General features: G+C 32.2%; 6 protein-coding genes and 3 pseudogenes across 9 annotated transcripts, besides 4 other annotated features; 6 read left to right on the top strand and 3 right to left on the bottom strand.

The window, feature by feature from the left end:
- Positions 1-1,332: 1,332 nt before the first annotated feature.
- Positions 1,333-1,370: a mobile genetic element.
- Positions 1,371-2,546: 1,176 nt separating this feature from the next.
- Positions 2,547-2,583: a mobile genetic element.
- Positions 2,584-3,127: 544 nt separating this feature from the next.
- On the bottom strand, positions 3,128-3,874 carry TVAGG3_0914010 (endonuclease protein; the record flags this gene model as incomplete). Its single annotated transcript, XM_001319622.1, has 1 exon — positions 3,128-3,874. One exon carries the CDS (start codon positions 3,872-3,874, stop codon positions 3,128-3,130), a length of 747 nt encoding a protein of 248 aa, XP_001319657.1.
- A 298-nt stretch (positions 3,875-4,172) lies between these two features.
- Positions 4,173-5,476: a mobile genetic element.
- On the top strand, positions 4,269-5,396 carry TVAGG3_0914030 (Mariner transposase; the record flags this gene model as incomplete). The annotated part of the gene is made up of 1 exon (XM_051251924.1): positions 4,269-5,396. One exon carries the CDS (start codon positions 4,269-4,271, stop codon positions 5,394-5,396), a length of 1,128 nt encoding a protein of 375 aa, XP_051077498.1.
- Positions 5,477-5,996: 520 nt separating the features above from the next.
- Positions 5,997-17,064: part of a mobile genetic element that runs on past the window's edge.
- On the bottom strand, positions 7,369-8,173 carry TVAGG3_0914050 (annotated as a pseudogene). Its single transcript has one exon. A coding segment is annotated over exon 1 (805 nt).
- On the top strand, positions 8,298-9,113 carry TVAGG3_0914060 (protein of unknown function, DUF4106 family; the record flags this gene model as incomplete). Its single annotated transcript, XM_051251925.1, has 1 exon — positions 8,298-9,113. A coding segment is annotated over one exon (816 nt), but the record flags the coding sequence as incomplete, so codon positions are not given.
- Positions 9,576-10,190, top strand: TVAGG3_0914070 (uncharacterized protein; the record flags this gene model as incomplete). The annotated part of the gene is made up of 1 exon (XM_051251926.1): positions 9,576-10,190. One exon carries the CDS (start codon positions 9,576-9,578, stop codon positions 10,188-10,190), a length of 615 nt encoding a protein of 204 aa, XP_051077500.1.
- On the bottom strand, positions 10,387-11,163 carry TVAGG3_0914080 (uncharacterized protein; the record flags this gene model as incomplete). Its single annotated transcript, XM_051251927.1, has 1 exon — positions 10,387-11,163. One exon carries the CDS (start codon positions 11,161-11,163, stop codon positions 10,387-10,389), a length of 777 nt encoding a protein of 258 aa, XP_051077501.1.
- Positions 15,393-15,945, top strand: TVAGG3_0914090 (annotated as a pseudogene). Its single transcript has one exon. A coding segment is annotated over exon 1 (553 nt).
- Positions 16,183-16,611, top strand: TVAGG3_0914100 (annotated as a pseudogene). Its single transcript has one exon. A coding segment is annotated over exon 1 (429 nt).
- On the top strand, positions 16,844-17,002 carry TVAGG3_0914110 (uncharacterized protein; the record flags this gene model as incomplete). Its single annotated transcript, XM_051251928.1, has 1 exon — positions 16,844-17,002. The coding sequence occupies one exon, from the start codon at positions 16,844-16,846 to the stop codon at positions 17,000-17,002; it is 159 nt and encodes a 52-aa protein (XP_051077502.1).

The raw sequence follows: 17,064 nt of genomic DNA on the forward strand, positions 1-17,064 counted from the left end.
GCCCAATTACATATTCAGATACATTAAATTCAAGAAATTCTTCTAATATTATTCTCCTATTCATAATAAAATCATATTTAGTCTCACATCACAATTCTATCAGTTCTCCAATATCATATCATATTGGTAACATCACATATATCTCTTATAATATCACTTAAATTTGTATTTTTTTATTAATTATATTTAATTAGTTCTACATTCTATTATTATAGAGGTTTGACAAACTCATCAATAGTTAAAATCAAAATCTATTCAGAACTTTGAATCTAATGAAAATTACATTTCGATATCTTTTTGCAAGCTTAATTTTTTGTATTATCTTAAAATACATTTAGTAATGTTATGTACGTATTGAATTCAAATTATAGCGCAGTAACATGCAACTCATCTTGAGATTCACATTTCATTTTCACAATTATTGCATATATACATCAATAACATATTGTACTCATATATCTACACGACTCTAAACTCAATGACATCAAATAATGCTTGTAATATTTAAAATAATTTTTGCATTTTTGATTCTCAGCTTAACTTCTATAAATGTCACCAAAACATTTCATTCCTACCAAGAAATAATATATTAGTAATTAAGCGTTTATTACCATTGTTACTCACATCATATTAATTCATTTTTGTAATTTTTTAAATAAATGACTGGAATCATAAACCCTATGTACCCATATCAACATGTTAAAATTTCAAAGTCTGAAACTTAGTATACATTGAGTTTCATGAAATCAGATAATCTCGTAGATTTCTTAAATATTATATATTGCTGGCCAATAATGATGCAGCATGATTATCCATCATATCAGCATTCTAGACATATCTTTATTTTGTCAATTGGCATAAATTAAAGGTGCTTTTCAGGCGATAAATGGTATTTTAGATACCTGGGTAGGGGGTCATGAAAAAGTTGCAAAAGTCAAAAATTAAGGGTAATTTAAGAACATGGGAGATTCTAAATACGGTGGGGAGATGCCTTTATTTTAGGGACCGTTACATGATGACATATATAAAACTTTATGACTTGATTAACAGTCTTGAAAATAACAAAATAAATTATATCTATGTAGAGTATATCAAAGGTGTAATCTCAGCAATTCAAAATAACAAGCAAATAAAAGACGATTTTTTTAGAGACTACTATGAACTTTTGAAACCAAAATCATTATTTAATTCAATCATGAATGATGACCTCGAAACAATGATATATATTGTCAGTCAGCCAGGTTTTGACATCAATATCAAAATGAACAAATGTTTATTTAACATTAAGATGCAATTCAATCTTTTAGAAGTTTGCTCTTATTATGGTTCAGATGTTGTAAACAGAAATTCATCAAAAGTGACACCTCAGAAAAGCTAAAATATTGAATTTTTGGAACTTTTGATAGAGCACGTTTTTAAATATTAATTAAAGTAAATGTATATTTTGTAAAGATTCTTTTTAATAAAAAATAAAATTTTGAAGAAGAACACAAAATCTTCTGAAAAATAATATCATATAAACTCATATTATTTTCTAATATATAACTATTTTATATAAAAATCAAATTCAATGATCTTAAAAGCGAAGGATAAACCTCAAAATTTACGAATATAATGAGTGGGAATATAATGCTTATCTATCATAAAACCATATGAAATATCAATTTTTGCTTTACGCCTAATTTTTGACGACAATTAGCAAAAAATGTTAAATGTTAACACTCAGTCCATTTGAATATGAAAAATAAAATTGACTTTGATTAAATGTTTTTATTTATCATGCAATTCTTCTTGCGACCAAAGATTTGAATAAAAGTTCAAAAAATAAGATAGCTTAAAAAATAATATACGGTAGTGTTTACTAATAGATGAATAGTATATAAATTCTATTAAAATGGATTTGATCCAAAAAAATATATAAAATTTGATCATAAATAAAATCGTTTTAAATTACTTCTTCATTTAAATTATAACAATTATTTTTGGTTTATATTTTTTTGGATCAAATCCATTTTAATAGAATTTATATACTATTCATCTATTAGTAAACACTACCGTATATTATTTTTTAAGCTATCTTATTTTTTGAACTTTTATTCAAATCTTTGGTCGCAAGAAGAATTGCATGATAAATAAAAACATTTAATCAAAGTCAATTTTATTTTTCATATTCAAATGGACTGAGTGTTAACATTTAACATTTTTTGCTAATTGTCGTCAAAAATTAGGCGTAAAGCAAAAATTGATATTTCATATGGTTTTATGATAGATAAGCATTATATTCCCACTCATTATATTCGTAAATTTTGAGGTTTATCCTTCGCTTTTAAGATCATTGAATTTGATTTTTATATAAAATAGTTATATATTAGAAAATAATATGAGTTTATGTGATATTATTTTTCAGAAGATTTCATTCTATATGCCTATGAAAAGTACTCTCAAAACTAACTTTTTCCTAATTATAATTAAATCTAGAATATTGTATTATGCTTAGTATTATTTCATTTTTCTCATTCAATTTAGAATTTACAAATGTCAAAAAATTGAGAGCTGTTACTTTTGATGAATTTCTGTTTATTACACAGAAAAGTGCTATTTATATTTAAAACAGAACTATAATTTCGAACCTTCTGATTTTTCGATTGCATTCTCATTCTTAGGTGGAAATCCAAAGATTATACATGAATCATTACCTTTAATAAATTCTTCAAATATTCTTCAAAGTGTTGAATATGCAATTATGTCCCACAACATTGATTTCTTCAACTACTTAAATAACAACTATCCACCTCAAAATATTTGTAAAATAGTCGCAAAATACTATAATCTTGAAGCATTTTTGATAGCAATTGATTCGGGACAAATATCTTCTTTTGATAAAATTATGCTCAAATTCAATATTGATGATTTGCTCGTATATATATTTAAAAAATTCAAGCAAAGTGCAGTCGAAAAATTTAATATTTTACGTGCAATTAGATTTTATAATATTCCAAAAACTATTAAATACGCCATCGAAAGTGGAGTCAGTATCACAAAAATAGATTTGAATAATGTAGGAGCTCTTCATTTGGCTGCAAAATATAAATTGAAAGATATAGCCGAACTTTTGATTTCGCACGGATTAGATATCAACGCAAAAGATTAATGACCAGAATGAGTATTTGAATCCTTTCGTTATGTTTCTTGGATTGATACCAATGCCAATTGCATAAACGTCTGCTCGTCTGCTCTCAAGTTGTGTTATTATTGTTCCAGGAGATTTCATTTCGTGAGATAACATTAAACAATCTGTAAAACATAAACAAAGGGATTGCTTTGTTTGTTGTTTCGCTCTGATATCATCTACGCATGCAAGAGCTGAAATAATATTACTGTTTGAGGATGCCGAGGAACAAATATTAATAATTCCATTCCAAATCGGAGAATTCTCAGCAAACAAGTCATGATTTTGGACTTCGTGGCAAATTTCAATTATTTCATTGCCTTTACTAATAAAAATTGTTACTGTATCGAAATCAACAAGTTTCAATGAACCTAATGTGCAAATTATAGTCTGAAGCGAATGATTTGAAACATGTTCATTGAAGCAACTTATACTTCCATCAATTACAACAAACAAAGATTGGGAGAGAACTAAACCAGCATTTTTCTCAAGATAAATCCTTTGTTCTTGACCTTGAGTGATCAAAAATTGAATGTATCCTTTGATAGAAATGTTACTTCCTTTAGTACTCTGTGCAAATTGCGTTGGTTTGTTAGGTTCAAATGAATTTGAAACTCTTGCTTGAATTGATTTGATTTTTTCATATCCTTTGAAAGACAACTCCTTTGATTTCTTGCTTTTAATGACAAATTGAGATTCATCCATGATTGGAGTATCAAAAACATCAGAAATATCAATTTCAAGAGTTTCATTGTAAGATGAAGAATAATCATAAGAATCATTATCAATATATTGGAATTCATAATTTGATTCATCTGTTTCTGTGGCACGACTAATTCTTGAAATATATTTATTTGGATTTTTCTCATCTGATTTCAAGAAACCATTAACGACGAACTGAACAATATCATTAGAATTCTTATATGCAGATGCAATTTCATTAATGAAAGTGACATTAAGTTTTGGATTTCTATCATTGATCTTGGTGATAGATTCGTTAATATAGGGTGTCCAAAGGTGCGTTTAGCACAGCGCTCTATATGAGACTATTAAAGGAGATATATGCTGATTATAAATATATAATAAAAAATATGAATATATGTATATGATGAGTATGTTGTATTTTGGCGCCATGCCGGGATATAAAATGAATTATGAGACAAGAGGCGGTTTCGCGGGAAATTTTGGCGGGATTTTTTTCATTTTTTTAATGAATCATAAAGAAAACATCCTCGCTCTTGCAAAAAAATGCAAAGACTGTAAAAAAATCTACGAGACATTGGTAAAATGCTTCGGTATGGATGCTCCTAGCTATTCCACTGTAACGTATCATGTTAGGATGTATCACTTCATGAACAAAAAGGCGCCCATCATAAAAATTGACAAAAAATCGCCGGATCAAAGAAAAATCAAAGCAATTCTTCAAGCGCTAGATGAAGACCCAAGAGCATCACTCAGAAGGATAGAGGAGATGACAAAGATACCACGTACAACAGTCAGTTATTATCTGCACAATTATTTGAACTACAAACTAGCGTATACACGTTGGGTTCCGCACAACCTTAATTCAGTTCAAAAAAAATCTAGAGTCCAATCTTCGAAAGAGCTCCTCTCTATATTGGGTGCGTATCAATCCAAGAAGTTTCGCTTTTTAGTAACAGGGGACGAGTCTTGGTTTCAATATGCAACAGAAGCCAAAATCATGTGGATCCCGAAGGATGAAAATCCGCAAACATTCCCGAAGAAAAAAATTGACACACCAATGATGATGTTGTCGGTTTTTTGGGGCGTGAATGGCATCATCGCAATTGATATTCTTCAAAAACCTAATACGATGAATGCTCAGTATCTAATTGACAATGTTCTTACTCAAATTATCAATTCTGATGAGTTTGAGAAATCCAAACAACAAAAACAAAAGTTTGCGATTCATTTTGATAATTCAAGAGTTCACAAAAGTCATAAGGTAATGAATTACTTGGTGGAAAACAATGTCAAAGTTGTTCCAAACCCAATTTATTCACCTGATATTGCACCCTCTGACTTTTATTTATTCGGCACGCTAAAAAAGAGAGCTGAAGGACGCGAATTCGCGAGTCCAGATGATCTTGAAAATTTTGTAAGAGAGCAATTTGAGCAATTTTCTCATGATGATTTAAAGCGTGTCTTTCAAGCCTGGATCGATCGCTGCGAACGCGTGATTGAATCCAATGGTGATTATATTTAAATAAACTTTATATATATGTAACTTGTTTATTTCTATTCGCAGTATTCAGGTTTGTGCTAAACACACCTTTGGACACCCTATATAACTCTGCATTTGGATTAAATCATCTTGTTGCAATAATGACATTATCAAGAAATTGACTTTTATTTCTTGATCTTTGAGCAATCCCTTGTATCCTTTTGTATCATGTAAGTTATACAACAAACCATCTGTAATAACAAATGCTGTTGAAACATTGAAATTCTTGATCTTTGATAAAGCATCACCGAAATTAGAGAGTTTTCTAAAAACAGAAAATGCATCTAATGCTACTTGTATATGCTCCTTTCTGAGCGTATACTTACTTGATTTGACAAAGAATTGGAATCCTGTATCACAGAAAATGAAGAGATTTGATGGAATATGAAGATATTCTAATGCAATTGCTAATGAAACAAACATTGAGAAAACTGCATTTCTTTGATGTTCTGAGCTAATTGTCCTGCTTGAATCCAAGAATAGAGCAACTTGTATGTTTTCAATAGATATATCAGATTGAATTATCTGATTGGCAATTCCAATCGCAAGTGGTAAGGCGCATTTAAAGTTAGTAAACATATCTTGGGTACGGAGGCACTGCGCGCCTCCTTACCCATTATATGTGAATTTGACACTTTACAAAACCATTAACGTATATTTTACAAATCAAACGCAAAAACCAACTTAACCTTAAATATTTACAAAACCGCCAACCATTTCACCTCACTAACGAACTCATTAATGAAAAAATAAACGTTCTCATAAATTTTCTTCTATATCTTCATCGTCAATGTTAACTCTATTGTAGTCATACTTGAAGTCATAAAGTTTCTCAAGTTTTGAAATGCATAGTCTTGTTAACTTACCTTCATCATCATAAGTTTTTATAAAACTACCATGACAATCTTTATACACAGTCAATGTATAATCTACTGGTCTAAGATGAAGTGTAAAGAACATGTTATACTCAGGAAGGAAGAATAAATGTTTAAATGTATGTTTGTTATATTTTTCGATTTGTATGAGTTGCTTTTGTTCTGTCATTTACATCCAAATAAAAATTTTCAGTAAAATAAAAAATAAACTTAAAAATTAATGATATCACCACTCCCACACGTATGAAAACATAGCACAAAAATAAATTTAGGTGAAGTGGTGAGATCTCACCTCTTTTTTCACCTCTTTTTTCACCCTGTTGAATTCATTGTTTTATAACTCTCTTCCTTGGTTTCTTTTTAGTTGCTTTCTTCACGTCTGTCTCCAACTTGACTGTCTTTCTTCTTCGTCCGTAATGATACCAGTTACTTCCACCAGTCAATGGGTCAAATGGTCTTTCGTAAGGGTTTCCATACATTGCATAAGGTCCGTATGGATGAACTACTGGTGGAGAAGAAACATTTTCTTTAGTTCCATCGACTCTATTTAAATGCATTGTTTCACCTTTCATCTGGTCATTAAAGTCTTTTGCGTGTTTTGCAAACTCATCGTCCTTTCCTAAAGCATTTTCTGACTCAGTCGCAACCAAATTGGATGCTTTATTTATGAGCCCTATTTTATTTAATCTTAACTTCTTTGCAACCCAGCCTCCAATCTTCCCTTTATTTGCATCTAATGTCTTCGAAACCCTTCCTCCACTCATTTTATTTACTGCGTCATAAGCTCCAAGTGCTTTTGCTCCAAATGCTAATGCTTTTGTTCCCATTGCGCCTAAAGCTGCCCAAGCTACCATTTACACCATATTAAAATCATCTCTCTTCAATATTATCTCATAAAAGTTCTCGTTACTGGAGAAAGTCAATGAAACATAAACATTCTCACGGGCTTCGCCCTCACCGCTTTGCGGTCTATCTAACTTCTTTCTTATCTCATCTATACGCTTCAAAATGTCTGAACAATTGCTAACATCTTCTACAACAGTTATTTCATCATGAATGACCTTCAAGAACAAGCTCATTTAATATGCAATTAAAATCATTTCAATAATGAGTCCATCCTTTCCATCTTTTGGTAGCACAACATCTTTCATTGAAGAAGGTTCGACAAGTCTTATGTTAAACTTACTGACAAAGTTTGTTATACTATAATGCTTCGGCGGCGAATACATGTAGTTTGAAAGACATAATATAGATTCTTCAGCAAATTCACTTATACTGGATTTTATAACAATGTTCTCACGAGACCAAATACCACCAATTGACAATCTTGTAAGCAATCCTGCTGAACCTTCTACTGTAAACGTCGATGGTAACATTCCACGAAGGTCATCTATTGACATCGTTGAGTCACTGTATTTAAATATTTTCTTAAAGCAATCGTCATTATCTAACCATAATAGCTTTGAAGTTTTCATTCGAATATACATCTGCTTCATTAAATGTAAAACCTGACTTCTTTGCAGAGATGACTTTAAAATCTATTGAGTTTGTTTCAAAATTATATGCTATGGTAACTTCTGAAGGTAATGGATGTCCTTCCGCAGTAAGTTGTTCTCTCACTACCGTTTGAAGCTTTGTGTTAAAAACTTTCATGTCATCTCCTGTGTCTAGGTTCACATACACAGCAACAGGAAAACTATCTTGCTTCTTTGTTTCATCATTATATCTCAAAACATTAAAGTTCTTCAATAATATTGTTCTTCCTGCTGGAATACTTCTAACTTGTCTGATTTCAATAGCTTTCTCACCTCCTACATACTCTACCCAGTGTCTTGGATATTCATAAGTATACTGACTTTCTTGAATTTTGGTAGGTTTCATCATAACGTGTTCATAGTATATCTTTATACTCTTGTCAGTTAGACTCGGTGCTATGTTCTGAATATTTCTGACTTGCATTTTTAATGGAGATAAAATGAAGCATTTAATACATGACGTAGATGAAGACATGAATGAAACTACAGACAAACTTAACTCTTCTCTTATTCTTCCTTTCAGCAAAGATTATGAGTTCTGTTCAAATGGTGTGTATTTCTATTGTGGAAAGATGGGTTCAGGTAAGACATTTAACCTCATTCGTCATATACTCATAACAGAACGTTTAGGAAATGACTCATATTATGACCAAATCATTATATCAGCAACTTCAGACTCTATGGACTCAACAGCGAAAACATTTATGTCAAAAGTTCAAGCCTCTGTCGTTAAAGTTCCAGACAGTGAACTCATTGAATTTCTTCAACGTTACATTCGACGTAAGAGGAAATATTATGCCATCGTTGAATTTATACAGTCAGGAATGCAAAAGACTTCAGAAGAGATGGAAAGAATTATTGACAAACACCACTTACGTCAGTACTCAGGAGTTTACGATATGAAACGACTGACAAACTACATTCTATCAAAACTTTCAAAATACCCCTTCAAAAAATATCCATCAAACACTTTATTAGTTTGTGACGACTTCGCTGGTAAAGGTTTAGTGTCAAAACCAGACTCACCATTAGCTAACATCATTACTAAAGTCAGACATTACCACTTAACTGTAGCAATACTTATGCAAACATGGAGGTTTTTAGCTTTAAACATAAAACGTCTCATAACTGACTTCGTTATCTTTCAAGGTTTCTCACGCTATGACATTGAACTCATTTGGAAACAGTCAGGTATAACATTACCTTTTGAAGAAATTTGGGAAGCATATAAGTCTCTCATCTCTCCTCGTTCATACCTTGAGATTCATATCATGACTAATACCATTAAAGTCAAAAATATTCCATGGGAACGACCAACATTGTTTTAAAGTTTAACCTTCAATTGACTGATGGTAAACAAATTCCATGCATCTCTGTCGCCATTTCTGTTAATATTTTTGCTGTCATTCATATCATCCACTTCCCCATCCGTTAGCTTTTGAGGATATGCGTTAGAATAGCTGTTCTTAAATGAAGGCTTTTCACCTTTGAGAGCATAAACTCTATAACTTTCTGCATACTTTATGTTTGAACCTCCTGAGCCATCATTGACATAAATTTTTATAGGCTTCCACCCTTTGTTCATGTTCCTGCTTCTTCCCTTAGCTCTTTTGTTCAGTAGTTCTACATCTTTATACACAGCACCTGACTCAGTGAATTCAACAATATTTTCATTCGTTAGCTTTACATTCAAACCCTTGTCGAGTATATTGTTCATTTCATACATATAAAAGGTTTTTATTCTATATGAAATGAGAAGCAAATCCATCTTAGCTGGTGCCGTTAATGTTCCAATTGAACCAACATCAAATGTTGACTCACGAACGACAAACAATATTGTCATAAAGAACTATAGTTCAGAGTGTTTGAAAGAACCAGAACCAGAGCTGAAATCCGTGAATTTAAACTCAGCTTCAAACGCTAACGCTACATCAGATGTTAAGTTAGAGTATCCACCACTGGACCAAATTCTTTCAAGAGATGCCAACGACAACCCTTACACAAATGTTCAAACAAATCCTTCAGATAACGTAGACCATTACCTTCTTCAGTTATACCAAACAATTTTACTCAAAGACGATAAGAAGCTTTTGGTAAATCTTATAAGCAAGAACCAAATAATTCTAACAAAGGAGGACCTTGAAAATGTTATATCACGAATAACAGGAAAGCAATGTGTCATTGACTATCTCGACCCTGAAATCGAATGCTGTGGTCAAACGCCACCATTCATGAAAATAGGTAACATCCGCATCATTGAAACACCAGGAACTACAGGAGTTGAGTTTAAGTATAAATATTCGAACGAGTATACAAAACTTTCAACAGAATATAAACTTTGTTTGAAATATGTTTTAGTAAATTAAAGCAATTTGTAATATCTATCCAAAACTTCTTCAACAGTATCGAACTCATCTTCATAATGCAAACCTAATCTTATTGACTTGGTGCAGTTTTCACTAACACAATATTTTTCTGTTCTCTTGACTGACATAACTAATTCATTTGTTTCATCAAACAGCAACAACCAAAGTTCATGACCTAATACATAACATTCATACTTTATATTTTTAGCTCTGAGTTCTCTTGTAAGTTGTTGCATTTAATATTTTCTAAAAAGTCAACTTCAACAGTCATTCGCACTGGTGCCTTCAGTTCTACAGGCTCTCCTTGAAAGTCAACAAGTCTGAATTGCATGTCTTTCAAATTATGAGGACTAATGCGAACCCATTTACCTAAATGAGTTGCTATGACAGGAACGTTTGGAATGAACATTGAATTGACTGCATAACAGAAAGACTTATATTCTACTGAACCTTTACTATTAACTACTGAAATGCCTGTGACATTAGCTATTTTAGACTCAATGTATAAACAATTACCATAACATACGTATGGAACAGATTTCATCTCAATCGTTTTGTCAACACTTTTCAAAGGAAATGTCATATGGTATGCACCCAAAAGAAGTTGTACTCTATGACTCATTCTTGGTATCTTAAACTCCTTCGCATAACTGAACTTCAAAACTCCTGCAATAAGTTTAACATTCATTAAGTTTTCTTCGTTATCCTTGTTTATTGTAGTATTTATGAGAGCATTTAACACTCCAGCTAATGTTTCCATCTTATATTCTACATTATTGTGAAATCTTATTTCGTGCTTCTTTCCATCTATTTCAATCTCCATGAAATCTGTTTCATCTGTTATAACGAATGAAGCGATAGTATTGAAGTCAACCATTCTGAATGCAAGCGCCTCATTCTGTAGACCTAAGTTTGTTTGTAGCTTTACTGTCCCGTATTCGTTTGGGTCTGTACTTTGCAAATAGAACAACATTTTATTCTCATTAAAATATGAGTATAGCTGCATATGCGTATGAAGCTGACAGAGCTAAACGTTTATATTTTGGTCAATACTCTCTCACACTTACTGACAAATATATTGTTATTTCTGATGGAAATACTGAGAAATATATAACATGGAAGGACTATGAAAAGTTTGACCCTATTTTAACTCCATGTACTATGCCGTTTATAAAGGACGGTGAAATTATTGAAAAAGATAATACAACTGTTTATAGGTCTGTATATGAAGCATTAGAATATATGTTGAATCATAACCCAAAAAGATTTGACCCAAGCACTACACCATGTGCAATGCCTTTTATTAAGGACGGTGAAATCGTAAGAGTTCCGGATTCAACGGTTTACACAGCTGTTCAAAACAGTTTACAAAACATTTTAGCGAATATCTTTAATTCAGAAACTACAGAAATAAAATTACCATATATAACAGATGCTAAAGAAATTAAATCAAAAACGACAACATTATTTACGTCACTTAATGATTTAATGACTTATATCATTAATATTCCTGCACCAACTACAGCATTTGATCCAAACTCGACGGTTTGCAGTGTACCTTTCATAAATGACAGTTCATTAATTACTTTAAGGGATTCGACAGTAAATGAATCATTAAAGGCGTCATTAATGAAAATCATTGATTTTAATTCATTCACGAATACATATAATTCATTCATTAATGTTTCATATGCTTCTAAAGAAGGTGAGCCAAAAACTATCGATAAAGCGGTGTATGAAATAAAAGCATCAACGACGAAATTGAATTCGTTAACTTTTGACGGTGATAGTTTCGTTAATGACATAACATCGGGGAAAACAATTTTAACGAAAGAATACTTAAAATCTCATGTTAGTGAGTTCGTTGAAATTGAAAAAGAAGGTGGAATTAAGTTCGATCCACTGAATTTCATTTTCAGCTTAGCGAATGCGGGTGTTAGTTTCGCTGAATGGACAACTATACAGAGTGAAATAAATGCAATATGGACGTTTTTGGGGTCAAAAGCGGGAATGGGTGAGCTTGTAAATGCTGCAAGAACATTAGGTGAAACAGGAAATTTTGTAGATGGTTTTAAAAGACTTGTTTCAAATGTTTTAACAAACACAAAGAAATTATTTAGATATACCGTACATAACGGACGGATTTTCGAACAGATAGCAACAAACCCTCCGGTTATGGCTGCGTTGATGATGGTTAGAGATATAAAACCACGTAACGACGGGAACGAAGAACATGAACAACAGGATACTGGTCGGGTTATTCGAGACATTAAAAACGTGTATCCTGAAGTTATTGATTTATTTAGAGGAGTTAATGATTCAATTTCAAAACATTCTATAACCCTCAATGAAGAGAATAAATTAACAGATTATATATTCGTCATTATTGCAGAATTAATGAAGAGAATAAATGAAAAAGGAATTGGTGATATCATTAATGTCAGCGATGTAATGATGAAAAGAAATTTTGACTCATTATTTACAAAACCGAAAACAGAATATAGTCTTTATGACGTAATTACCGAATTAATGAAAAAGATTAATGATAATAAGAGTTCTGGCGGAAGAGTTGAATTAGAAGTGAATGATGTTAATGAGAAATTAGCCGAAAAAGCAGACAAAAATGAGCTTTTAGCTCTGAGTGATAAAGTCAAGAACCACGTTCATTATATAACTTCAGACGAACAGATTATAACGGACTACCATGGATATTTAACACGAAGTGATGAAGCGAAGACAAAAAATGTTAATGAAAGAAGATATAAATACATTCGTGCTAAAGGTTATGACATAAGCTGTACTGTACAGTATGATGTAGCTAAAGCACCAGAAGCATTTGGTTATACCGGTGAAATTTATGCCTCTACTTTCAATGTTAACGGTGTATTAGTTGAACCAAGATTTACATTGAGAGTTAAGGCAAAAATAACGTTTGAAGATGCTATTAAAAGTAAAGCTGACAAAGTTGAACTCGAAGCAATGAACAAAGTTTTGAAATCTCATAAACACAATATCTCCAATATAAATGAACTTCAAGCTACATTAAATAGTAAAGCTGACAAAGAACATACACATAAATCCTTCACTACTGTTAGAGCAGACGACACAATATTGAACTATACCCTTGGTTCAAGTGCACCTTTAGAGAATCCAAGTACAAGCGTAAAAGATACACTAAACAATTTAGATAACAGATGTATGAACATTGAAGGTCATGCCAGAAACTTTGAAGCATATGAACTACCAAAAATGTTAGATAAGAAAGCTGACAAAGAACATACACATAAATCCTTCACTACTGTTAGAGCAGACGACACAATATTGAACTATACCCTTGGTTCAAGTGCACCTTTAGAGAATCCAAGTACAAGCGTAAAAGATACACTAAACAATTTAGATAACAGATGTATGAACATTGAAGGTCATGCCAGAAACTTTGAAGCATATGAACTACCAAAAATGTTAGATAAGAAAGCTGACAAAGAACATACACATAAATCCTTCACTACTGTTAGAGCAGACGACACAATATTGAACTATACCCTTGGTTCAAGTGCACCTTTAGAGAATCCAAGTACAAGCGTAAAAGATACACTAAACAATTTAGATAACAGATGTATGAACATTGAAGGTCATGCCAGAAACTTTGAAGCATATGAACTACCAAAAATGTTAGATAAGAAAGCTGACAAAGAACATACACATAAATCCTTCACTACTGTTAGAGCAGACGACACAATATTGAACTATACCCTTGGTTCAAGTGCACCTTTAGAGAATCCAAGTACAAGCGTAAAAGATACACTAAACAATTTAGATAACAGATGTATGAACATTGAAGATCATGCCAGAAACTTTGAAGCATATGAACTACCAGCAATGTTAGATAAGAAAGCCGACAAAACTTATGTAGATGAAAATTATGCAAAGAAGTCGGAAGTAAATGCTGCGCTTAATGGAAAAGCCGACAAGAACCATACACATGAAGAATTTCAAACAATCAAGATTAAAGAAATTAAAGCATGCATCGAAATAGTAACAAAAACAGGAAGAAACGGTGCAACTGTACAAGAACAAAGAATTTATCCTCCTACTTTTCCTAATGGTTTAATAACAAACAATATAAATATTGTAGATGGCAATGGATTTATAAATGTTAAACATGAACTTCAAACAATGAAGACTCAGGTTCTTGAAACAATATATCCTATAGGCTCTATTTATACGTCAATGAATTCAACAAATCCAGCAAGTGTTTTAGGTTTTGGTACGTGGGAACAGATTGTAGATAAATTCTTATACTGTGCTAACTCTTCAAAGCAAACAGGAGGTTCGAAGAAAATTAAAGAAGCAAACCTTCCACCGCACACTCATACAGGAACGACAAACACAACAGGTAGTCATTCACATTCAATAACAAAAAGAGGTTATACAAATCTTGCAGCAGGTTCGGATAGACAGGGAATGCATAGATATGATATTTCAAGTGACCCAGTAGATTCAAGCGCAGGTATTTTCTGTGGAACCACAGGAAATCATTCACACACTTTCACAACAAATCCAACAGGCTCGGGTGAAGATTATATGCCACCATTTATGACTATATTCGCATGGTATAGAGTTCAATGAACGCGCTTGAGCCTAGAATAAAATCTTTAACTTTACATAAATGAGCTTGAAAAAAGTATTCGAACAACATCCATGGAGGTCATTTAAGAAGTTCAATGAAGCTGCAAAGAGTTGGGGATTTACTAACAGAGCTGAAGTGAAAAGGTTCTTTGACAAAAATGTTGTACATCAAACAAAATAAACCCTTACGACTACTTTTTACCAATTTACTCCAACACTCCTGACGCATACCAATTTGACACTCTCATTCAAAGCAGAAAAGGAGGACATAAACCATTCCTCATCTTCATTAATGTTAACACTCGTAAAGCATATGCATATCCAATGAAAAATAAAGGAACTCGTGAAGTGTTAAGAGTTTTACAAAAGTTTGTAGCAGAACATAGCCCAAGTACTTTAACATCAGACCAAGACAGTGCATACCTCAGCAATGAAATCACAGATTTTCTCATTAAGCATAACATAACTCACTACACTACTGAAGACCATAACCATAACATACTCGGCATCATAAACCGCTTCATAAGGACTCTCAGAGATTTAAATCAAGAGCGAGACTTTACCGAAGAAACAATGAAACATTTTCTCGAAGTATATAATTCCTCAACACACTCTACAACAGGACATACACCAAATTCAATGACACAACAACAAGAAGAAAAGTATATACAAAAGAAACGAAGCCAAACACAAAATATCAGAAATTCAACACAATTTACCCTCATTCCTGGTACAAAAGTTCGTGTAGTTCTTGACGACAAACCGTTGACAAAGAAAACGTTTAAGGTTAAGTAGAAACTATTATATCGTAGACTCTACGCAAGGTAATGGATATCTTATAAAAGCTGCCGACGACTCTATTGCGTTTTACCCTCGTCATAAATTAGTCGAAAGTAGTAATGGCAAACTTGCTGAAACCATTGACGAAGCAAAGCGAGGAGTGGTTATTGAAATACTTGGCTACAACATAAACGATGACACTTATAAAGTAAGATATGAAGGAGGCGTTGAAGATGTTATACCATCTAAGAACTTGAGAGAGTCAAAGCCAACACATCTGGGACCATTAGAGCAGGAGTACTGGAAAGACAAAAATAAGCCAGAAAGAATAAGAAAATTCTTCTAAACTTTTTCATTAGATGTAAATCAGACATGAATGAGAACAGTCATGATATCATTAATGGTACCATTTATTTTTGTCATAAATTTACACCAAAAATATATTTTAGGTGAAGAAGTGAGATCTCACCTGTTTTTTCACCTCTTTTTTCAACCTCATGAATTTTCATGAATTTCCTTAAGATAGAAAAATAAAGTTAGTTTTATTTTTATTTATTTTTTTATTTTGTATGTAAAGACAGTAATGTCAACATCAGAGAACACAACAACAGTTATAGTCCATGAAGCCATTAATGAAGAATACGAGTACATACAGTATAACAAACAGTTACGTCTCATTCGTTCAGTCAAAGATGACATGTACCAAATGCAAAGTATAATGAACGCTCTTCGTTCTACAAAGCAAGCATATCATTGGTTTGAAAACAACAAAAGAACTTTTAGAAGAATTTCCTCATATGATTGCTTCCCTCGGAAAACCGAGAGAAGAGATTCCATACGAAAATCGCAAGAATTTGGCTCCTGGTTTGAAAGGTTATTATGTACATAGACTTTTAGTAAACGCTGTAGCAATGTGGGCTTCACCTCGTTTGCTGTTATATTTTCATGATGTTAGATGAACTATATAAAGCAGAACGTGGAGAGATGGAAAAGAACTTCAAGCAAAAGATGAAGTCATTGAATCCAAAGACAAAAGCATACAGAAAAGAATACCGCGTTCAGTACCAAAAGGAAAGGAAAAGAGTTATAAGTATATGATATATACTGAAGAGTTGGAGAAAGAAGAAGACAGAGATATGGTTATGTTGCATTTAGTCAGAAGAAACAACAAGAGCTTTTATGACTTAGCTAAAATATATAAATCTGACAGAAACTGGTTCTATTGTGAAAACTTACCGATTTCAATGACACCGAATGAGCAAATAAAGGAAATTGTCAAAAATACTCTTCCTCAAACACACTATGACATCAAAGGTTGCACAATACTTACATTCAAAGAAGACTTAACATTACTGAAGGAAAAAATAACAGAATATTTCGATAACTTCAAAGAGGAAGAATAAAGTCACGACAACATTAACGAAGAAGTCACGACAACATTAACGAAGAGAGAATGAGGTGAAAA

Source organism: Trichomonas vaginalis, chromosome I (assembly GCF_026262505.1).
Source record: "Trichomonas vaginalis G3 chromosome I, whole genome shotgun sequence".
NCBI lineage: Eukaryota > Parabasalia > Trichomonadida > Trichomonadidae > Trichomonas > Trichomonas vaginalis.